This window comes from Anser cygnoides, chromosome 13 (assembly GCF_040182565.1).
Source record: "Anser cygnoides isolate HZ-2024a breed goose chromosome 13, Taihu_goose_T2T_genome, whole genome shotgun sequence".
In the NCBI taxonomy this organism is placed as follows: Eukaryota; Metazoa; Chordata; class Aves; order Anseriformes; family Anatidae; genus Anser; species Anser cygnoides.
The window spans coordinates 3,478,563-3,503,157 of record NC_089885.1 but is presented as its reverse complement, the minus strand read 5'-3'; the positions used below and the strand labels follow the sequence as shown (position 1 = coordinate 3,503,157).

Sequence of the window (24,595 nt, the reverse complement as noted above, 5' to 3'; positions counted from 1 at the left end):
TCTGCATTTGGTTATAGATAAACTGTTCCAGAAGAACAGAGCAAAGTCTCTCAGGCCTCACTCCACTGCTAAGCGAGGTCAATAAAATGCTTCTTGCCATACCACGCCAACCCTCGCTGTCCGTGCAAAACAGAGAGGTAAGAGGCAGCCTTTACTGCTCCCTTGGTACTGTGTGAGAGGGGACGTTCTGTAAGGCTTCAACACTAGCTGGAAATCTTCATTTGCCACCCAACCCAAAAGGCTTATTTCAGAGTATCCCTTCCCTACCTTCCTATTTCCCGGCAGGATGAACAAGATAACAAGCAGTTATCACCAAGTATTACACCCGCCCTCCACAAATCCCTCTTAGGTGCCCTTCTTTTGTAACCACTGAAGGAAAGACTCTCAAGGGAAATGTTACTGTTGAAAAGGAACTTTGTAGTTGGGGGAAAAAAAAAAAAAAAGGTAGTTTTCTACAAATTCATTGTTAGAATTTGCAATGAAACCTACTCTTTGATATTGCAATAGTGTCTGTAGGTAAACATTAAACTTACATGCATGGAAAAAAGGCTAAATATTGAGCAAAACAAGCTGATATTTTTACAGCAAGTTACATTTTTGTTTTATTATTATTGATTAATCTTTTTTCCTAGTACTAAAATATGACAGCAAAAGGTACCCAAGTGTCACAAATGTGAAAAAAATCCAGTACTGAAACAAACACCCCAAAATTTGCAACAGACAAACTTTATCAAACCACAAAACAAACAAACAACACAGTAATGTGACCTCCCCTTAATACAATTCAATTTCCTCATGTCCATGCACTATGGCAACCTCTAATAGTGTTTTCCCTTCTTGCATTTTGAGTGCTGCAATTATCAGATCCATTCTGAGAAATTAGATGTTTCCCTTAGTTGATTTTGAGTTCATACAGAAAGATAGTTATTCAACCAACCTCTTTTACAGTTTGTACATCTATACTACAGCAATGGTCAAGTTCATCCTTATAAAAAATTGGAGAAAGGTAAAGAACACAAACTGTCAAGAATATCTGGTTTCCTATTATTCATTCAACAGTATTGTTTGAAAATGACAAGAAAGGAGAGGTTGTTGTTGTATGGGTTTTTCTTTCTTTAACTCCAGCAATGCCTCTTGAGTATATTATGGACGATTTTTTTTTTTTTTTTGGGTGGGGGAGGCCACGAGGTGAGTGGTTTCTCTTAAATCTGCTTTATTACAACCACAATATACTCAGACAATGTGAAACTCAAACATACAAGTGTTCCCAATATATCTATTATATCTTATTGCTAATATATCCTATCTATTAGTAGCTAAAATCTACTGGATTAAAATGCTTGCTAGTATTTTGCCCAGCCAGTCATTATAAGCCATGGCATATCTAAAATACAGATCCTAAAAACCAGCTGATTAAGTGCCTAAAATGAAAGGCAACAGTACATGCTGGACTCATGTCTAGAGCTCTCAGTTACTGGCAAGGATGTATATATTTACATTATGTTACAGGTTCCAAAAGCTTTGAGAGCATCACCATAAAATCATTTCTAATGTCAGCTGCAAATTTGCTCATCTGTCTATTTGTCTAATATTTCCCAGTTTCCTCGACATTGAAGCACGCTATGTTCCACCACTACTTTTTACTAACCAGCATTTCAGAAATCAAGACTAGTAAAAAGATCTGTTCTCAAAAGGGATGTTTGAAAATGGGCACAACTGAAAGGTACAACAATAATACTGTATCTGAATCAAAGGAAAATACTTCATTAAATATCTAGACCTGAATACTCTTCTATTCATTAAATGTTATTGTTTCACTCCATGTGCATTTTAAATAGGGAGACCTCACTGATTTCCCCCACCCTCATTACTTGGCTGGATCTCCAGTTCTCTCTCGGATTCTAAACATCCCAAATCTCCACAAAATACTGCACCTAAGAACTCCCTCAGAAGTACATCAATGATGTTATTTTTGAGGTGGCACACTGAGGCAGAGAGCACAGTCAGAACTTGTCATGAAAAGCTTCTCTTCTACCAGCCTTAGTCCTACTGAGAGACAGGAACATGCATAACACAAAGATCACCTTGTTTGATCAAAAATAAACTAAAAAGACAAAAGACAACAATTCAAAAGGTAGCAGTGGAAGAAAAGAACAAGCTACACAGCTGGTAACTGATTATAGGACATGCAGGAGCTGCACAAAGCTGCACCAGGGAGGTTCAGACTGAATGTTAGGAAAAATTTCTTGGTCAACCACTGGACCAGGTTTCCTAGAGAGGTGTTTGATTCCCCAGGCCTGACAGCGTTCAAGAGGCAGTTGGACAATGCCCTCAATAACGTGCTTTAATTTCGGTCAGCACTGAAGCAGTCAGGCAGTTGGACTTGATCTTTATAGATCCCTTCCAACTGAACTATTCTATTCCCTTCTAATTCTAACCATTCCAGATGATGCATCACACTCAGTATCATCTGCAACAGACAGGAGTGCTTACAGATGTCCAGGGTCTCTTTTTTTCTGGCAGAAGATAGCTGAGCATCCTCCAAGTAAAACCCCTGCATCTCACATATGCAGCACAGATTTCATTTACCTTGAGTAACTGCAGCTTGTCCATCTCTGAGCCACCAGCTCAACTTAGCACCTAGCTGCTGCAGTAGCAGACTGGGAATGTATCTTTCTCTGCAAACGCTCCAGTCAGGAGCGCTCAGGCCATAAACTGATCATTTTAGTATATTACTTCAAAATTAAAACTTCAAGAGGTTAGATATTAATTTCTAATTCTATAGAGCAACGTGAAAAATCCATGGAAACTGGATTGATCCAAGTTCTGAAATAAACTTAGAGAAAAAAAAAAAGAGAGACAGACAAGCTTTGGTCATTCTGCACTGAAATAAAACCATTTTCACCCCTTCTGAGGTGTTTCAGAATACCCTGCATAGCAGAAGAAATTAAAAGATATGTTTAAAAGGTTAATATACTTTTTAAAGCTAAGATTAAGCGTTTTTCACTGTGAAAAAAATCCATTCCCCTCCCTAAGGTTAAAACATGAGGCAAGGAGCATTCAAGCAGCTGGATAAATTAAAAGATGTACAAGACTTTGCTAAGCAACTTGAAAATTCATTTTTGAAGTAAGTTCAGAACAATCACCCTATCACTTATCAGAAACTAACGCTTGGTAACAACTCCAGCACACAGCTTTGATTCAGCATGTACATTTATTTTAAACATTGGCCGTTTGTGCACAAACTATTAATTAAGGACAAAACAGCCATATAATTTAAAAGCCATGTGTTTGCCTTCTAAAAAGTAACTTTAAAAAAAAAATCCTAACTGTGGATTGACATGTTATTATTTTAGACTGACAAATCTTAAAAGAGAATGGAGATCAAAAGATGTCACATTCTTATTGCTAAATAGCAGCAACTTTAATTTATGTAATATTTTAGTATACAAAGAGCAGCTCTCCTACTGCAGCTGTCAGACAGGTTCAGGGAGTAGTTAATTTGTCCTGTAGAAATTTTAATTTGGCATCAAGAATACTCATGATTCAAAGCAACACTATTTGCAGAGCATTAAGTAAATACTACAGTGGAAGTAGCTCCTGTGGTCTATAAAACAGACTCTGAGAACAGAAGAAGCTGCCAGTCCCTCCTTCCAGCCTCCCAGCTCTACCCAGGGATAACAGAAGTGTAGCAAACCAAACAATCTCTATCCTCTACTCTACAATCTAATGTCTTCTATAATAACACATGTTCATTTGGACGTCCTAGGTTAGTCTCCCCTTCCACAGGCTTAGCTTATTTACTAGCTGAACCTCTACCCACCTTCACTTTTACAGGCTTAGGTGAAAGATTTCTAGACTTCTCATATTTTAGGATTAATGATTAACATAGGACTATGCTTTCTGTGTGTGCAGCAGCATTAGTTATGGCATCTTATGAACTAGGATTTCAGAGAGAAGGTGTCACTGAGCTTAATTCCCTTCCCTTTTCTCTAATCAACATCTGTACCATCCCTTCACTAGCAGTGGGCTGCTTCCTTCCCCATTCCCAGCTTAATGCAGTCAGCAAAACCTACCAATCAAAAACTAATTTAAGGGGAAAAAGAAAAAAAAGACTGGTTTAAAAAAAAAAAAAAGCAGCGATTTCTTAAGAAAGCTTAACCTGTACTGAATTTAGATTAACTTGTATTTATCCTTGTCACTGACACTGTGAAAGCTTGCAGGTGTTCCCAGTAACATTTTCATATACATTCATTTTTGTTATTTTTCCCAAGCATGACATTTCATATCAGTTTCTTACATTAAAAACCCTTTTGGAAAATGCCTGCCCTACTGTGCTTCAAGTCCCCAGTGCCAGAAGGCCATCCTGCAAAAAATCCTGCTTATGTACAATTACATGCTGGTGGTTATTACAGCGCTTTCAGATTGGGCATGTTATAAGAGCAAATTGACTAATATTTCCTTCCCCCCCCGGACCTATGCCATAGCAACTCCGAATGGAGACATTAAGGAAATAATCTTAAAAGATCAGAGAAGCTGAGGAGAGGAAGGGAAAAAAAGAAAAAAAAAGCTGAACTAAGAAAATTGTAGAATTAGACACCTTAATCCATTCAGGCATTAAAACTCAAGTCTTCCATTAACTGATCACATGAACAGCATCTCCTCCTTCACCTTTACTCTCCACCTCTCTCAAATAATGAAGATGTTCTCAATCTTTCTGTTCCTCTCTTCAAAAGAGAGTACCATCCCTCTATAGCACAAGAGTAGTTGAAAAGTACATTATTCATGGTTAGCCGTGAAAAAAATCAAATGTTGTCATGAACACACACACAACATCCCACAAGCGAAATTTCTAGCACACAACATGAATGATATACTGAATGTTTCTGGCTTTGCTTTTTCAAAGTGCTGGCTGAAGTGATTGCATCTTTGGCTTCAACAGATGTTTCGGCCAAGATACACAAAAATAGGCAAAGACTTGTGCAGAGCCTTATTGGTTATTAAGTAATAGTTATTTTTGAGCTCAGCAGTTGCTTTATTGAAGATTCTGCATGTATCTTACATTTGCATTGTTTTATTGGTTTAACTATTAATAAAAAGAAGTCTAGTAAAGATATTTGAAGTTATTAAATTTTATTTGGAATTGTTTCCTTCTTAAAACAGGGTTACATCTTCATAATCTGTATAGATACATGTGTTCTGTCTATTACATCTTAAACCTGCTGCACAACTTCAACTGAATTTGATAGATTAGGAGATTTATTTTTTGATAACTAGCTTCCCATCATTTTTGTGCAAACAGATGTCCAAGGCAGGGCGCAGACATCGTGTAAGTGCCTCTCAAAACACATTAGAGAATATATATTTATATGCTCTTTTAAAAATATATTTTTTTTTTAAAAAAAAAGAGGGGAATGGCTTCACACAGGAAAAAGGTTTCCATTCAAGACTGCAGTCAACCACAAAAGTAGATCTGCAGAAACCAGGTTAACATAAAAATAAACTAAATTTTTTGTTTAAAGTTATTTTAATAGGATTTGAGATTATAAACTTAAATTTCAATAAACTTAATAAGTAATATATGTCAAGTATGTCAAGATATTTGTGGTAATAAAGCGTTTCTTACACAGACAACCTTCTTTTTTAAGCACAAATCAGAAGATGACTGTGTAAGATGAATATATCTTTTACCTGGAGATCAACTATCTCAGACCATAACAAATACATTTAATAATGCTACAAAAAATATATATAGTCAACAATATTCAGAGTTACCACAGATATAAGGGATCAGTCCAGACTGAAATAAGCTGTGGTATGAAGCAAAAATTAGACAAAAACTTCAACTTGATACACAACATATTTTACACTGCATAGTTGCTACTATGCCATATGGAAAAGGTTTTATTTCTCTAGAATCACTCTCTAAATCTTTTAACTCTTTTTTAATGGTGATAGCAATCATACTTTAAAACACACCATTCATACCTGCCTTCGCTGTCTGGCTACAAAGCTGAGTTTCAACTGCTCCCTGTTCTTTTACAGGACTAAACATAGTTGTAAGACTTTGTTCAACCGAAGAAATTCAGTACAAAGCACTGAAGAACAAAAATGTTTTTCTCCCAGTATTCTGAGCTCACACTGCAGAACCCTATATGTGAATAAATATAAGCCATTTGCAGTCCCATCAATACCTTCTAGTCAAAAATCCATAATTTGTTTTTCATATTGGTTCAGAGAAACCATTACCAACTTTATGTCTCCAATAAATCATTTTTCACATTTAATTTTCTGGACTTCAGAGGCATGCTCTAGACCTCCCGTTGCATAAACAGGTTTTACTAGTGAGGAAGACAATCAGGAGTGCTTTCACTTTATAGATGTCAGAGGCCTTCAAGTTTGAGGTTTGATTAGAAGTTAAATTTCAGTAAGTTTCTATTCCTCCACGTGGCAATTACCCAAGGATCCCGTTACATTTAACTAACCAGGTATTTGGAGATTATTTTTGATTGTGTACAATTTGTGGACTGTACTAAGTGCATATTCTAGAGTGAGATGCAATCTTTAAGAAGATCGAGGTAGTAAATACCTAATAGCTTCATTATTCCAAAACATCATTTTCTCCAAAGAAATAACTCACACAACCCATAAAAAGCTACAGCGTATGACATCATATTCCTGATAATGTAGGTTGGCGTTTCACCAACTACTAAATATAAAAATAGGAACAATTAAATTTGCTTGACACTATTGACTTGGCCATCTGAATACATGTAAACTCCTGAACACATGTAAACCCTTCGCACATCTATCTTAAGCCCTGAGGAAGTGTCATGAGAAACATGAGCCCCATTACACATCCAGCAGGTTTCAAATGCATGGCACGGAGCTTCCTGCCAGTGAACACTGACACAGTTCAACTTGCTGTACACTGATGCACAATCACTGCAGGGAAGCCTACCATCTGCTACTAGAACCGTGAACACCGACAATGGTGCAAGGAAGACAAGAAAGCAGTGGGGTTTTTTTGGAATGGAAATCAGAAGATGGAAGTCTTCCCAGTCCCTGGGATGCATACGATGTCCTATGTGGTTATTCCCTGCTATGTGATTTATTCTATGACTCCACTCAAGTTCCTATAGGCATCAGGCAGCTGTTCCTGAAGCATCACTTTAAGCTGTTAACAAACACAGAATGGTGTTAAACTACCAAATAGGTAAAAATCCACCCTAAAATATATTACAACTGATGGTGATATATTACAGCACTGGGCAGTACACTGAAACAACTACTGATAGCTCCACCCTCCTAAATAAATAGCTAAATGTCATTTCTCTCCACAACATGTTGCTCAAATTAAATAAGTTACATGCTGATTAATATTTGCACTAAATCTGTGATGATCTCATCAAAACCACCCAACATCCACTTACCTAATTATTCATCTAATGGCAATTATAAAAAGCTTAACTTTTCTCTTAGTCCAAATATTTACACTGAGGATTATTATTTATCTACTTTCCAATCACACAATCCCTACTTTTTAGAGAATCAAATTACTTCTTGTTAATTTCCCACTTTCTGTACTCTTTTCTCCTATGATGATACAGGATAAAGGGAAAATTACCGAAGCATGCATTCTATCCTCAAACACAGCAGGTACTTCCAAATCCTACCTGGCTCAAAACAAAAGCTCAGCCTAGAGCTTTAAGCTGCAGTCCCTGGACTAGAGCACTCACCGGTACCATGCGATACCGTGATCTGGACCACCTTGACTAAAGTAAGCACGTGCACATTTTCAGCTCAAGACAGAGCATGTGCTGGCCAAATCTCGTCCCAGTTAAAGTGGCTGAACTGTAATCTCTTCAAAGACAGCAAATCACAATTCACAGCCTTAAAACATTTGCTCTTTATTTTATACTTACAAAATCACAAATAATATAGTCACTTTTAATTAAGAATTCTTGCCTTATACTAATATTTTTCAATTCTCTTACTATACACTTGGATTTGCTAAAAATAAGCAAAGAGGGTGAAATAATCTGTGTATATACAGTGTTAAAATTATCACAGAAAAGCTTTTCTTCAGCTCAATAAATTATGACATCAATTAAAAGCCCCTAAAAAAATACCTTCGCTGTTCTACATCCTGCCCAGGAAAAGTAATCCAAGAAACAGTGAACAAAACTACTAAAAAATGTATCTTCTCTTTAGAACACTGCTACCCTTTAAAAATTGAATAACTCATTAAACTTTTACTTGCAGGCTGTTGCTTATGTTATCCAATACCAGTTTTGACATTACTTAGTGTCATTTCTATAAAAATACCCTGAATTTCTGTAAGCAAAGGTTCTTCATGCTCACCCCAAATAACAAGATATGAATGCCCCTTTAATTTCAATTCAAGGTTTTGAAGAGACAGAATACAGAAAACATACACAATCCAGCTGGATTCTTCCAAATATCACAAAGCATTTAGGAGCAGTGCATGCAAATTAAATCAACATTCACACTTGAAAAATTACATCTGACCACATAACCAGATTTTTTCCAAGAGGGAATACTGGAGAGAGAAGGACAGGGAGAGAATTACTTGTACGTTGTACATTCCCAAATGATGCAGAATTCAGTCAAGCTATGTTTATTATGTAAGCTCTGAAAACAGCCCATTGTTTCAAAAAACACAGAAGCCTCTCTTGCAGAGAACAGCAAAGATCCAGGTCTCTAAGAAGCTAAAACTGGAAATAATAAACACAGGATTTAGTATTTACTGAATTACAGAAGCACTTAGCACTGATTTTAGTTACGCAAACATCAGATCAAGATCATCAGGTGAAACTGGGCTCCCCTTTATGTTAGGCTCTTCCTCTCCTTGCCTGCTTCTTCCCCATCACTACCCCTTTAGTTTGCTGCTCTTTCCAGCAACAAAGGCCTGCTTTCTACAAAAAACAGTCTTTACTCCACACAAGTGTCTGCTCTTAACTGCCCTGAGTGCAACAACTCAGTGTAGGACTGGAAGACAATTATACAATTTACCAGCTGTAGTGGGTTTACGTGGCAAGGTTTTGGTAGTAGGGGGCCATAGGGATGGCTTCTGTGAGAAGGATCTAGAAGCTGCCCCACGTTTGGTAAGGGCCCCACTGCTGACCAGAGCTGAGCCAGTAAGCGATGTTGTTTTGCGCCTCTGTGAGAGCATATTTAAGACAGGGAAAAAAAAAAAAAAAAAAACGCTGCGCCACACACACAGCAACTGGCAGAGTGAGAGGAGTGAGGAACAGCCTTGCAGGCACCAAGGTCAGTGAAGAAGGAGGGGGAGAGGTGCTCCAGGCGCCGGAGCAGAATTCCCTGCGGCCTGTGGTGAGGACCATGGTGAAGCAGGCTGTCCCCCTGCAGCCCATGGAGTACCACGGTGGAGCAGGCAGGGTTCCACGCTGCAGCCTGTGGAGGAGACCACGGTGGAGCAGGTGAACCTGCACTGACGGAGGCTGTGGCCTGCGGAAGACCCCTGCCGGAGCAGATTCCAGGCCGGACCTGTAGCCCGTGGAGAGGAGCCCACGCAGGAGCAGGTGACCTGGCAGGAGCTGCTGCCCGTGGGGGATCCAGGTTGGAGCAGTTTGCTCCTGAGGGATGGACCCCGTGGTACGGACCCATATCTGGAGCAGTTCTTGAAGAGCTGCTGCCTGTGGGCAGCCCACGCCAGATCAGTTCAGCAAGGACTGCATCCCGTGGGAGGGACCCCACAGCACAGGGGATGAGAGTGACCGAGAAGGAGCGGCAGCGAAGAAGCGCTACAGACTGACCATAACCCCCATTCCCCCGCACCGCTCGGGGGGAGGAGGTGAAAGAGGGTGGATGGGGGGGGAAGTGCTTTTGGTTTCTTTCCTTTGTTTCTCACTTCTCTAGCTTGTTAGTAATAGGTAATAAATCTTACTATCCCCCTATGCTGAGTCTGTTTTGCCCGTCACAATAATTACTGTGCGATCTCCCTGTCCTTATCTCAACCCTTGAGCCCTTTTCATCGTATTTTCTCTCCGTTCCTCTTTGAGGAGGGGGAGTGAGAGCACGGTTATGGTGGAGCTCGGCCGCCCACCCAAGTAAAACCACCACACCAGCTGAGGATCTACCTCTAAGAAATTATTCTGTAGGATGAAAACCTGCAAACAATCTTACAGAAAGCACTTACTGAAGCAATGCCAACCTAAAACTCATTCTATAGATTGGCATTTAATCACCATACTGGAATAAGGCACTGGTGTATTTAAATCAAGGAAGGTGACAATTTACAACATATTAGAAGGACTAGCTGTACCTATAATTTTAGGATAAACAATAACAATAGTAATCATACATTCACTGAGGTTGGAAGGGACCTCTTGAGATCACTTTGCCCTTCCACTGTTATACACAAACTCTGATTTAGATTGCTGTGCAGTTTTTCCTACATTTTATTTTCCAAATTTCTCTTTCACAATACAGACTAATTTTATCTCTGGGTCGTGGTTTATATTTGTCTACATTTAACCTTAGCTGCCTGTATCACCAGCCTGATGTCCTATGGGATATCAAGAGACACCTGTATTTATGCATTTCAGTCAAGTTGCACTGATTGTGAGCAACAGCTTGGAAAAAAAAAAAGCGTGCCATATTACCAGCAGGGGTACAAGAACACATCATGAAGAACGCGAAGTTTTTGATGAAAATTCTAACTGCCCCTTCACTGAACCTGAAATGAAGAACTGCTGCATGAACACGAGTGTTTGGATTGAAAAGCTAAAAAAATTACACTTCTAAATACTATGGAACAGATAAACAAACTGGTTTCAGAATAATTGTTTTTGACATTTGTCCTGGTTTCAGCTAGGATGGAGTTAATTTCCTTCCTAGTAGCTGGTTTAGTGCTGTGTTTGGGATTTAGGATGCAAATAATGCTGATAAGGCACTGATGTTTTAGTTGTTACAGAGCAGTGCTTACACTAACTCAAGGGCTTTTCAGCTCCTCATGCCACCCTGCCAGCGAAGGGCTGGGGGTGCACCAGGCGCTCGGAGGGGGCATGGCCAGAACAGCCGGCCCAGGCTGGCCACTGGGATGTCCCACAGCACGGGGTGTCGTGCTGAGCAAGTAATGAACAAGCAACAGTCTCCTGTACAAAACATTTTAAAAGACCCATAATGTAATTTGCTATTGGATCAATCCCCCTCTTACACTGCAGAAAGATTTCCTTCACATCTTCAGTTTCAACAGAGTACTTATGGGTCCTAAAATACTAAAAATGATTAATGTCTTGAAAATATAACACTTGGTCTGCTAAACACATGCTGAATTTTTTCCTGCTGTGCAAGGGAAAATAAGTTAGCAACACTTTAGTGGACTTAAAAGAAAAAAGAAAAGAAAGAAAGATACCCCTTAGGCCAAGTTTACAGCAGTATCATTGGTCCAGTCATATATACTCACTTCTAAAATGAGAGTGTTTTCTGTGCTTACAGAGGTATTCAAATAATTTTCAGTAAGACTGTTGTTTATACAAAGAACTTAGTATCACCTCCTTCGTAGGCTTCCCCCTTGTTGCACTAACTAATATTGTACTGCAGAAAAACACCCACAACCCCATGGCATACCTGTCAAAGAAGCCACAGAATTTTCCGTTTCGCCTTTGGTTGAATATATATATATTTATTTATTTCTCAATGATGGTATACTTCACTGGTGAAGAAACAATATTGCCCTTCCTCCTCCAAAAGCTAAGCAAGAAACCAAAACCAAGGCTGGAAGTGAACAGCAGTGTTTCTAAGATTATTCAACTACGTGGCAGGACAGCAACAATTTCTCTGAACCTATTAACCACAAGAACCGCTTAGGCAGTTAAATATGTTCACTCAACGAACACTTCATCCTCGCGATGACACATCTAAACTAGATCTTCCTGCTTATGAGAAAGATCTGATTTGAACACAGGTTGGTGTGATAGGCAGAAACGAGACATCTGATCAAAACAGACTCAGAGTAGCCATTACAGTGTGAAGTTCTGTCTGCTCAAATGCATCAACGGTATAATTCCCATTTTATTTTGTGATTTCATTTCAGGCTTAGGTCTTTCAAAAGCAGGACTTATGCTTTTATGCAGATAAAGTCTGAAGGACAATTTCCAGTTCCAAATATTTTTGGCTCAGAGCCCAGGGCCTTTGTTGCTCTGAGGTGAAATAGCCTCACGTGAAGAAAAGGAAAACAGGAACTGAATGAGAGAAGAGACCTTTACAAACAGCTACTGTTGACTTCCCTTTGAAGGGATCTCAAATGTTAGGACGTGCTTCACCTCTTCACCTCCTATCTTGTTCATCCTAATGTTTCAGCCCTGCAGCAGGATAACGTACAAGCTACTGTAAGAACAGAAGTGAAGGATAAGTTACATTTTCATGTATTTCGCCTTGCCAATCAGGTGCCATCAGCAAGCTCAGGCCAGATGAACTCTTTCAAGATTCCACCAACTATACATTATTTTTCTGCCGACGGAGGTCTTCAACTATCTTTGCATCTAACCTGTTTTCTCTGCTGAAAGTTGTTGGTTTTGCTATGATTTTCATTCTCTACTTTAAGCCCAGGACTATTTGTAACACAACTGAGAATGAAGAGGCATGACTTCTGAATTTCACTGACATACCCATCTTCTCAATTGCACAAAATACTGTAACACCTTTTCTAATGAGCAATTACCACAGGATTATAGAAAAGGCTCCACAAGTGGTCTGAAAGAAATAAAGAATAATTGTCTACGCCTGACTATAGACATTGGGTCTCTGTCTTCCTGGGGGAGACCATTAATAAACAAGCTAAACAACAGTACCTTGCAGATTTGTCTGGGCACTAGTATTTGCTGGATAGTTATAACAAGTGCCATATTACTATCACAACACAACATTATAATACCACATCAAGGCAACTAAGCATTCAAGTCATAGAAGTAACCTATCCTCACCTTCTTCCCAGAGGATTAATAGGAAAAATGTCCAGTAAATAGTGTTACAGAGCAATGAAATGCAGCCATATTGGTTTATTTTGTAATTATTTCTACAGCTCTTCTACCTCCTGCTTTCCCCCTCCTTACCAATATTGACTAATCGATTGCACAGCAATTGTTACCACTTTATGGAAAGCATTTCTACTGGTGTAAAATACTGACCTAACATTGCATCACAGCTTAGGAATTTACATAACCTCCTAATTAAGTTCTGGAACAGTAACTTAATTGTTGTAGATGTCCTGAAAAGTGCTGTAAAAGCCTCTTTTTTCCCCTCTTGAAACAACACCTATCTCCCTCAGACCTCTGGTACTAGCAGTTAGCCTTCTGCAAAGGGAGACTAAGAATGCTATTGGTCTGATTTTCATTTGTTATTGCTGTTAGACAAACATTTATCATGGCAGCTTTTGTGAAAGATTTTTGACAATCTCCTATGAGTTGTTGAGCTTAAATTTTGTAAGTTGTCCAGTGTTGATGGTAGTGTGTTAGCAAAATTAAACAAAATGATTATTTTTGACATCCCACACTCCTTAACCTCACTGAGCTAAGTACACACACAGAACTACTGACAAATACAGTTTGTAAGATTTAGATATCACAGCTCAGTAACTGTTTATGAATGTTTCCATTATTTTCACAGCTACACAAACTTTATATTATCACGCATCACCAACTATGCCACAAGTTGTTAAAATACATGGTTTATCCACAGATATTAAGCCAGCTCAGTTCATTCACCCATACATAAGGTGTTGGTTCCTTACTACGCAGCTTTTAAAATAAGAAAGGCAAACCAAAATTACCAGCACAAAATAAAAAGCACTTTGCTTCTTTAACAACTTCACAAAATACATTCACACCCCTGCATGTCACTTGCTTGAAGAAGCTGTTTGTGAATTACATGGGCCCTTTTGCAATAATCTTGTTTTTACTACATTTGGTGCTAGTTTTCCCACTGCAGTTAGTGGAAAAAGCTTTTTCTATTCTTGAAACAAGGGCGAGGTGAAGATGAGAAAGCCTTTTCAACCACAGAAGTAGGCATTAGTACTAGCTACAATTTCACCTTTTTGTTTGACTTTGTTTTTTCCACAGATTTTAGTTCAGCCAATTAAATGCAAAGTTCTAAAGCGTTTACACCAATTATTGTCATTTGTACCTTTGCTCCACACTTTTGGTCCACAAACTGACTGGAAAAAACTCTGCTTTGTGAGTACAAAACCGAAGCAGACTTCCTGGTGACCGTGCACAAGCCTTACCTGCATCACGGTGACCACATGGCAGGGATTCAGCAGGTAAATGACGGTCCTGGTGGCAAACTTGAAGCCCACCTCCAGCCCGAAGATGAGACAGAGGGCCACCAGCAGCAGATTCTTGCCCAAGCTCTCCTGTTTCGCCTGGGGCTGCTGCAGCAGCTGAGCCTCCAGCTCCTTGCAGTGCAGCTGCCTGAGCTTCCACAGGGACAGCAGGATCTCCGCGACACCCATGCTGAGGAAGACGAGGCTCTCCAGAAAGCGCTGCTGCCCTGAGAGGAAGGCCGCGCACTCCGGCCCTCCGTTGCCAGCAAAGCTGGGGTCCACGCCCCCGTACATCCAGTCCAGGAGGTTGTGCAGGCTGTACCGGGACATGGTGGGCCGGCGCCCGCTCTCCTCCCCGTCACTGCCCGGGTGCAGGTAGGAGCAAGTCGGAATCAAAGCCGAAATGCTGTCGGGCTGACGGAACATGAAACGCGAGGACGTCCCGCCTTCCTTTTCAAGCCTTTCCTTTCTCCGCCGGCAGCCTGCAAAGGGAGGTGGCACTCACAGGAGGCGGCGAAATCCGGGGGGGCCGCGGGCCCCCGGCTCTCCTCAGGCCGCCGCCCGGTGCCCGCCGCCCCCCCGCCCGCTCGCCTCACGCGCCGCAGCCCCAACGGCCGCCACCCGCGGCCCTTCCCGCCCAGCGGCGCCCGGCGCCCTGAGGGGGCGGCCCGGTGCCTCAGAGCCCGGTACCTCAGAGCCCGGCGCTTCAGAGCCCGGCGGCGGCTCCGTTACCCAGCTCGGCCCGCAAGAGGCGGGCCCAGCTCCCCTGTTCCGCGGGGCCGGGAAGGAGGAAGCGCTCCTCTCAGCGGCGGCGGGGCATGCCTGCCTGCCGCCGCCCTCCGCAGCGCCGCAGCATCCCCTCCCTCCCCGCCCCACACACACACAACGTGCCCGAGGCGCCCCGAAAAATGGACGAGCCGCACGGGTGGCTCCTCTGCTCCTCCTCCTCAGCCCGCTCGGCCCCGCCGCCAGCCCTCGCTGCTGCTGTGTTTTGTGGGCCGGGGGGCTGTGGAAGGACCGCTTGCCGAGGCTGTTCTGAGGGCTGCTACGCTGCTCCGCCACCCCACCACACGTTTTGAAGCAGTTCCAAATAAATACGTGCTTGTGGACTCCTGAATTTCTGCACTAGCTGCGATTTGTCTGGCGTGTAGGCAAATGTTCCACGTTCTTGCCAAAATTTCATTATTGGAACATGGTGATGTGAAAGTGAAATTCGCAAGTGAAGGAAGTGGTGTTTGAGAGCAGGAAAACCCATTAGCGCTGCTCTGTTAGAGATGCATTTTCTCCATTCCCTATCTCAGTAATCCTGGTTTCCTGCTGCTCCCCACACGACTACCTCCCCCAGACCCCTCCTTGTGCCTCCAGGACCCCTTGTTATGCCTCCAAGACCCCTCATTCTGCCTCCAAGACCCCTCCTAATGCCTCCCAGTGCCAACCAGCACCAGAGGCCCCAGAAGCCCAAAGGAATGCCCCAACAATGCCCTGCAGCCCACGGTGCCTTCCTGTTTGCAGGCACTCTCTAGCTTTTCCATCAGCGCATACGCTGAGGGCAAGAGCATCTTCTGTCCCTGTGTGTTTTGAGAGCTGCTGGCAGCTCAAGACTACCACACCAGCTCAGACCAGTTTGAAACTAAAAGCTTGCCTATGGACCTGTCACCACCAGCCCATCAAAACAGATTTATGCTGTGCTCGTGTTCTCATATTTTTTCGCTTAGTCACCTATCTAAGTCTCTTGCACGCGCCCAGTTATGAGGAAAAGGACTGGTAGTGTGACTCCATAAGATTCATTTCCTGGTGAACAGAATCTAATAACACCTGACAATGTATTGCTATTCTAATTACAGGCCTTCTTCACTTTACAAAAAAGGAGTTCAGGAAATGAGAAATCCCAGAAACAGACCACAAGCACTGCAAGGTGACAGACAGAATGAAACTCAGAGGCAAGTTACAAAGCTGTCTGCAATTGTAGCAGCAGTGGTTGTCCTATGGCACAGGGCTGGGGAGACGGACCTGTGCCAGGTTGCTCATGAGCAGACAATCCAACTGGTAGACTCCAGGAGAGAAAATACTCTGTGCTTACCTTTACAAGCAGTATTCCTGTATTTTACAAACAGGGGAAGAAAAAAATGCCAAACTAGTGATGTTAGTGCTGAGCTGCTTCTGTGGGTATCCTACAATTGTTGAACAGAAACTGTAATAAAGGTTGCGATATATTTTGGGGAAAGAACATAAGTATGTATCTAATACATAATACTTTCTCTATGTGTTTATATTATGTGTACTCTATTAAAGACATAAAATAATGAAAGAAAGCAAATTATAATCATAGTAAATAAGAACTAGATGAAACATATGCAAGTGTTCTGGACTGATCCATTCAGTTATTGATTTCCCAGTTCATTTACCATAATTTAGATGAGGTCAGTAGTATCACTGTGTTAAAATCCTAGAAAAAGCTCTTACAGAATAGCTTAGATCTTAATCTTAGCTTTGAGTTAATGAGGAACCTATTAGAACAAGAAAGTGAAACTGCAAGGGACTAGTATAGCCTCTTTCAAAATTGAATAGGTGAAAATTTAACAGCAGGGCCAAAATAACAGGTTTTACAACAAGCATAAGGCTAATTTTTTATAAAATCTTTGCAAGATGAGTTTGTCCCTGTATGGATTACTTCTACCTGAATATGCTGAAACATTAGTTTTGTTTTCAGTTAATATATGTAGTCAGCAAGGCACTTGCAAAATATTACCTGGAGAACTGTATTAAAAGGTCTATACAAAACTGGCAGGATAGCAAGCAATGGTTCATTGTTGAAAGGAAAGACACATTGGTGGGTTCCCAGCATGTGTCCTCAGTCAGGTTCTGCTTGGTATTTTTATTAACAATGCAGGTAAAGGAATAGAGAACATACTCATCAATTTTGCAGGTGACTCAAAGCTGAGGGGAAGAGAAATCAATTTCAAAATATTCTTGATAACTCAGAAACATTTTTTTAAAACAACAACAAAGAAATCCAGTAAGAATGAGATGCATCATAGTTCAGTAATAATATTCATATAAGCCAGCTGCTGTGAACCACTGCCTTTCCCTTCCCCATGCTACTCATTTTCCCTCTCATTCTCTTATGCTAGCATAATCTCTTCTGGGGTGATGTGGTTGACTGTATGAGGAAACTGGTTAACATTACAACTCTAATCCAGAAACAGCTGGAACCTGGAGCACCTCCCTTCTCCATTTTATCCTACTTTGGGTTATGGTGATGGGTGAGGTGACCTGTTTTCCTGTGATTATCCACTTACTAAAAAGGAGCACAGTTCATAGAATCATAGAATATCCTGAGTTGGAAGGGACCCTTAAGGATCATCAAGTCCAACTCTTGATACCGCACAGGTCTACCCAAAAGTTCAGACCATGTGACTAAGTGCACAGTCCAATCTCTTCTTGGTGTAAAAAGGATATCTTGGTATGACTGATACTTTTTAGCAACAGCACATGAATTGTTAATTCATGGTTGGATTGTGATCCACTACAAATCCAAGAGATTTGGGTTCTCAGTTCCTGATCTGCTGGGTGGCTTACACATAGCTCTCTGTGTTCTCTTCATTCTCTCTGTTTTGGTTTCAGCTTCTTTCAAAAGCACTCCAAATTCTGTAAGAATTGAGTAGTATTGACAAAGCACTGAGCCGTTGCTCTTTTCTGTTTGTTAACCATTTCTTCTCTTCCTTTCACTAAGTAATTTATGCTCTCTCTAAGATCCATTGTAAACATATATATCTCATGTGTCAATAGAAATGGTTCTCTAAAAGCAATAAATTCCTGTGACTAAACTGTTTGCACAAGAGCCTGAGGCTTGTTCTTGTATCTAATGTTTGATTTGTTTTTCTGTCCATGACTTCTTAAAATTATCAAAACGGTGAAATCTAATGTCAATCCATGAAGGAATGCCAGGGCCTCGGGTATACCCAGGGTATACTCCTTAACCACCTGGAGTAGCCTTGTGTAGGGACTCTGCACACACATCATCTGCCCAGGAGTTTCGTTTTAGCTCTGGCCTGGTCCCAGGCACTTTATTCCTGTTTCATGAAAGAAACCTGAAGAATAAATCAATTATGTCTTGTTAAAGTTCATATAATAAGTCTGTGGTAGTCGGGACTGCACCAAAAAACTTCTGATTTACCCTCTTCCATTTACTCTTTTCTTCTCCCACATTCATTAGGCATTTCTTGGCCAGCCATGAGTAATGCAGTCTTGCAAGGCTGACTGTACACAGGAGAGAAAGCTTTGCTTTGTTCCCTCAGCTTGTAAATTAGCATTAATGTTGTTTTATGTGCTTGATCTGGATAGTAAGAAGTGTGTCATGTGAATTCCTGCTCTTACAGACACAGGTACCTAAGATAGGAAGTAAAGAGGCCATGCGAGTGGAAGGGAAAAACAGGAATGGGGACAAGTTTTGCAGAGTTGCGAGGTGCCAGTTAAAGTACTGCAGTTTATTTACATGGATTTTGAATAAAAGAATGTGAACCTTATGTACAGGACCTTTGATCTGATGATCTTTGGAGATGCAAGTGGAGTCTGAGTCTGTTACAGACAAATTTATCCTTCTCATACGCTTATCATGGAAGGTGGGTTGAGATTCCTTGTTAGCCCGTCATTTCTTGTCTGAAGAACAGTACTTGGCACAGTACTGCAGTCTGAAGTATGCCTTGAGTGCTCAGAATGAGACTGGGAATAGCCACAGTGCAGCGGTTGCAGACTTGGGGCATGAATATATTCAAGTCATGTCCACAGAAAGCAACCACATTTCTGCTGCTTAGACTTGCAAACCAGAAGGCTTGTTTCCATACAAAATGGAAACCAGAGTCTCTTGGCTCTCCAGAATGGGTTTTCTAACATTTTCCTTTTCCTTCTCCTTCTCCTGTTCCTTGTTTCTCCTTACTAAAAGTCTAGTTTCATAGAGACACTACCATTCGTTATTCTGAATTCCTTCTGTTTATTCAGTTGCTCACATATATTTTTTATGAATTTAAAGAGAGGCTTGTTGTAGTGTAATTGCTGATTTCCTCTCAAGGAATGTTCTTGTGAGAAAGATGAAAGGCTGTAGCACTTACCATATCTCTCCCTGTCAGCTAATTTAGCTAGAACATATGCTAGACAATACTGAAAAACAGTAAATGTCAACCTGAAACATTCAAAATAGAAGCTTGAAAAGCATACCACATCTTCCATAAAAAGCTGCAGTATTAATAGGCACAAAAACAGTTGGATGTGAAAGCAGGCATAAATCAAGAAATAATATTAATGTGTGTGATTTACTCTGAGACAATGAAAATCACGGTTAACGGTTCTGCCTCTTAATTACTCTAATTGAAGTTAACAGGTCAAGCTCTACTGTCCGTAACTGTAGTAGAGGTTGAGGATGCATCTGAGAAATGGTGATCCATTTCTTTGTAGGCTTGTACATGAAATGAATAAAGGAATTCTCTGAAGATATTTGAAGCTTAGAGAAATAATATTGTTTGTTAAGATACATATGAACAAAAAATTAATTTGTTATAAAACATATCAAACGTGTTCTTAAGAAAGTTAACATTCCCATCCAGTTATTAGTATTCTTCTTAAGCCTGAACTATCTTCAGAACTAACAGAAAGAACAAGACTGATATTTCCACACATCACTAACTAACCATTATGCCTTAAACTATGCCTTGAAGTGCTCAATGACATTCACCCCTTTCTGTGTTTGTGCCCCGTACTGTAAAGCTATTTTTCAGTTTTCAAGGCACTTGCTTTATTTCACGTCTTGTCCCAGCACCATAGTATTGCTAAGTATAGTAAAAGGCATTTCACAAAGAACAACACAAACTATTTTTCTTGGAAGCTCAGCCTTAACAGCACTTTTCTCACTGCTGCCTTCCAAGTCAAAATATTATAATATTAGCTTAATGCACACGTATACATGTTTATAACCACAACAATTCAATAAACTTCCTAATAAAGTTTAGCTAGTCTTTCAACAAAGCATATCCAAATGGAAGGTGATCTCTGAAATATCTATAGGTAGCCTACAAGATATTTCTCATGCTGATGTCTCATGGAAAAAAAAAAAAAAAAAGAGAAAAAAAAAGGTGAAGTCAGAAAACCAAATCAGTGATGAATTTGATGAGCATATTAGTGTTACAAGAATTATTAGTCTGGTTCGTGCTGAATTAAAAAAATCAAAAGATAAAGCTGTAGTTCCATTCAGAATGTAGATCAGTTCTTAAAATAAGAATTATTTGCCCAAAATTAGTCCCAGAATTATAAATCACCTACCAAGAGAGCCTGAATAGCACAAGTCCAGTTTCAAGCACTGACAATATTTGTCAATTAAACAAATTCCTCCCACGCAACAGAGACCTTCCAGACCACTAGACTCCTGAGGAAAACTTCAGTAACCAGAGTGACCTTATATCACATCCTGAAATCAGTAAAAAGAATTCCAATCTAAAGTACATTGTAATTGTTTTCTGCTGATGGGACCACACTAGTTATTAACAGAAGAAACAAAAAAACTACTGTTGTCATGAGGCATGGGGTTAAAGTTGATCTGTAAGCACATCAGGATTTGAATTTTTTCCATCTTTTTAAAGGTAGAAATAAACACCCTGAATGGGTCTAAGGAGCTTAGGCAGTACATACGGCAAAAAGCTAAATAATGTATAATCAAAGTACTAGGTCAAAACTTGTTTTGGATTGTTTGTTTGCATGAAAAAAGAGAGTATTTCCAAAGTCGTGCAGTCAAGTAACTAGCATTTTTCTAGCATGACTAGGAAAGAGTCTATTTTAAATGAAAACATTATTAAATGAAAATAGATGATGATTATTTGTATTAATTTTGTCATTTCTGTAATAATTCAAATTGCCAAGCATGAGAAGCTGTGGGTGTTGAGTAATAAATCCATGATCAAAATGAACCATAACGTATGCATGAGGGGATGACAACGTGATGGTTAATGTCTCTTTGGCCAGTCAGAGACTAGCAGAAAATAAGAATTTTTAGAATTTCAAAGTATTGTGGGAGGGCGGTTTGAAAGTAACTGTGATGCCAAAGAAGAGAACTTTAGATAGTACTTGTGAAGCAGAGTTGAAGTTCCATCAGTTTGCAACCCCTGACTTTCATCTGCAGATAAAAGAACTTGATACTTCTTCTACCTGCAGCTCAAGTGTGAGTTCAGTCTTATAAACTGAATCGAACTTCTGATTACAAGACACTCTGTCACTGCTTATAAATCTCAGCCTGAGAGATTCTGAATGTTTGTGTCTTCCCTTAACTTTGTTTCTATTTATTTTGTTTCTATTATTAACATCATAGGAACATTTGGCATTCAAAATTAGGGAACCATTATTTTCAACATAATGTAAAACAAAGGTAATTCCAGTTTTAGAAAAAAGACAAAAGGTAGGAAGGAAAAGTATTACGTGATGTTATCTCTGGTTAGTTAAGTTGTATGAAATTTGTATGATTTCATTCTAACATGGGATATTACATGATCAGTCTCATAATGTCATAGTATTGTGTTATCACTATGTATTTTTATGTCTTGTGGTTTTAGGGAAGAAGGTGTTCAAAGCTGAGTATCTCAGCTTTTTACAGCGATATATCAGGAACTCAGCACACATTTCCGTAAAGGTTTCTGACCCAAACATGGGTTCTGCTAGAACCCATAGGTCCTCCTATATTTTATTAGCATGCATAGATATCAGTCAAACATTTTAACATTTATATTGAACAGAATCCATAAAAATAGATTCTGTAAAATACCAAAAGGCTCTTCTCATACCCTGTTGAAAACAATGGCCCTCAGACATCACACAACGAATCCTGGCTTTTCTGCATAATGTGCCATAGTCCTCATTTGTAGGCTTGTAGAAAGCTTTCAGCTTTGCCAATGTTTTTCAGAGTTGATTCACTGAAGATACAGGTGTATATATCTATATTTATTATATTAGAGAATTTCATCTCATTAGAGTTTGTATTAATAAGTTACTGAAGGGCGAAATGGTTATACGGTATATATATTCTGTGCAAGTTTTCTATATTTCTGTGTAAGTTTATGCATTTCATAAAGTCACAGGAACTTCATATATGACAGATCACACTTAAGTTCTTTGCTATTGATAGGCTTATTCAACCGTTTTGGTAAAACACCGTATGGAATAATGAGCCCTCTAGTGGTTGTTCATCATCTTAAATTCCCATTATAATGCTCTGTATTAACTAACACAATTAAAACAAAAAAAAACAAACAAATAAGAAAGCCTTTCTTTTTCAGTAGCAGCACAATTGTTGTGGTTTTAACTCTTGAGAATATTATTATCACTTTTCTACACAAAGGAAATTAAATAGTAAGAATTGGACTGGTTCGGTTCTAAAGCTTGAAATGAGTACCAGTAGAAAGGGATTCAGGATTACACCTGCATGATACACGATACTCTTCTGTAAGGGAATTTGACTTTAAATACCAAGAATACGTCTGATTCTGCAAAAGGCAGCAATCAAAAAAAAAAAAAATCCACTGATGAAGGGGCATTTGGTCACTGGGGACTTGGAGGGGCCTAGATATATCAAGCATTTTTTACTTCATATATTGATAGAACAAATGCTAGAGAAGATTTTCAAAGTTTGTGGAAAGGAAGAAAGGGAAGAAAAGTATTGTGTGCTTTCCTGTTGGAGGAAAAACCTAGAAATAGGTTTAGCAGTTCTCTGATGAGATGGGGTGGAAAGGAGCCATCTAAGTTGCAGCAGTCACTGGACTGAAATTAGTGATAAATAACCTGACTTACGTTTTCTTGAAATGTGTAAGGATTGCATTTCTGAGAAAGAGCTGACATATAAACAAAAGATTATTTATTTTTTTATTTTTGTCTTAAGCCGATGTAATGCAAAATGTTTATAGGAAATAAGAAAAATATATCTTGTGCAGATTTAATATCTCTGCTTATATTCCCACCTCAGCATTCAGACGGATCCTCTAGTCAGTAGCTCCTTTATTCTTACTACGTCAAAGGATGCGTGCTAACAGTTTTAAGATGCAACAGGAGAAGTGAAAGGGTTTTTCTTTTTCAGGCCAGTTGTGCTGTGACTTCTAGATAGCTCAGCCCCTTTTAGTTTCATTAGTCTGTTTTACAGGTCTTAGAAATATTTACCACTGAGCTCTCTAAATTTATTAAGGCTCCGAGTTCATGTGTCCCTGTGCATTTTAACAGCATGACAGAGGGTCTGCATTATGCTTCAGAGCTATCTGCTTTTTGTTTTCTTCCTTGGTTGATTGCTGGGAAGAGTTTTTCCACATTCTCAGCCTTGACACAATCTTTTCCTGCCAGGACAGGGGCTCAAGGCTGCAGTACTCACTACAGGCATCTTACCCAGTACCTTGTATTGGACTCAGCAACTGATTTTTCCATTTAGAAATTCTGACTGATGGTGGTAAGAGGCACCCAAACTATTTTCTTAAAACAAAGCATTCTTTAACAGGAAGAAAGGGACTAGCAGAAACTGCACTGTGGTTGCATAGCTCCAAAGGAGTGGGCAGACCTCTGGAAGCATGTAATTGAAAACCAATAAAGGGGAAAAGAAGTAACCAAAATATTTATATCACAGCTTGAAAACATTCTTACAATTAATGTTTTCAGATCCATTTGATGATGTTTATAAATTCCAAAGAGTACAAATGTCAGCAAGATAAGCAAAAACTCTAGATGTTGAGTCATACAAACAGAATAAGGTACAGTTTTCACATTAAAAGATTCTTTTAAACCTTCATCCTAATACTAGTGCATGCTCTCTCCTATTTGGGCAATGCCACTCTGAGGCATTTGAAAACTAAGTAAATGAAACAAGATACATTTAACATATATTTGGAATGTGTATAACTTTACCTGTGGAGGTATTTTCACTGGTATCTTGTGAATACAGAATACTCTCTGCTACTACTTGGCAGGGAGGTGAAATTATATGGAAGCAAGTACAGCATAATTGATGCCTGTGTAATTGGTACTATTAAAGTCATTGCCTGTATTCTGATAACTATTTCGTAATACATCAGAAACCTGGCAGAGATGAACAATTCATTTGAATGGTGCAAGGTCAAGTTCAAAGCATTCTGCTGAAATAATTCTAACAACAGAGTAACATCTTACCAAAGCACTGATTTCTGTGCTGAGATCCCAATGCTACCCAGAATTCTTTAATTTCTTTTGGTTGGATGGTTTTGATATCTGGCAGGTCTGCTCCTGCTCCCATTAAAA

The 24,595-nt window shown here is 39.7% G+C and overlaps 1 protein-coding gene across 7 annotated transcripts in view; it reads right to left on the bottom strand.

Moving 5' to 3' along the window:
- Positions 1–15,381, bottom strand: part of TMEM164 (transmembrane protein 164) — a 93,185-nt gene extending 77,804 nt beyond the window's left edge. For 2 of the 7 annotated variants that reach the window (XR_007165791.2, XM_048070643.2), the window contains exons 1-2: positions 14,999–15,180; positions 14,270–14,790 (exon numbers count right to left, since the gene is read on the bottom strand). Coding sequence is in view for 6 of the 7 variants with exons in the window: in XM_048070643.2 (XP_047926600.1) it covers positions 14,270–14,734 (465 nt within the window). In the remaining variant the exon portion in view is untranslated. The other 5 variants (XM_048070637.2, XM_048070640.2, XM_067004987.1 and 2 more) reach the window with 5 other exon arrangements.
- Positions 15,382–24,595: the final 9,214 nt, after the last annotated feature.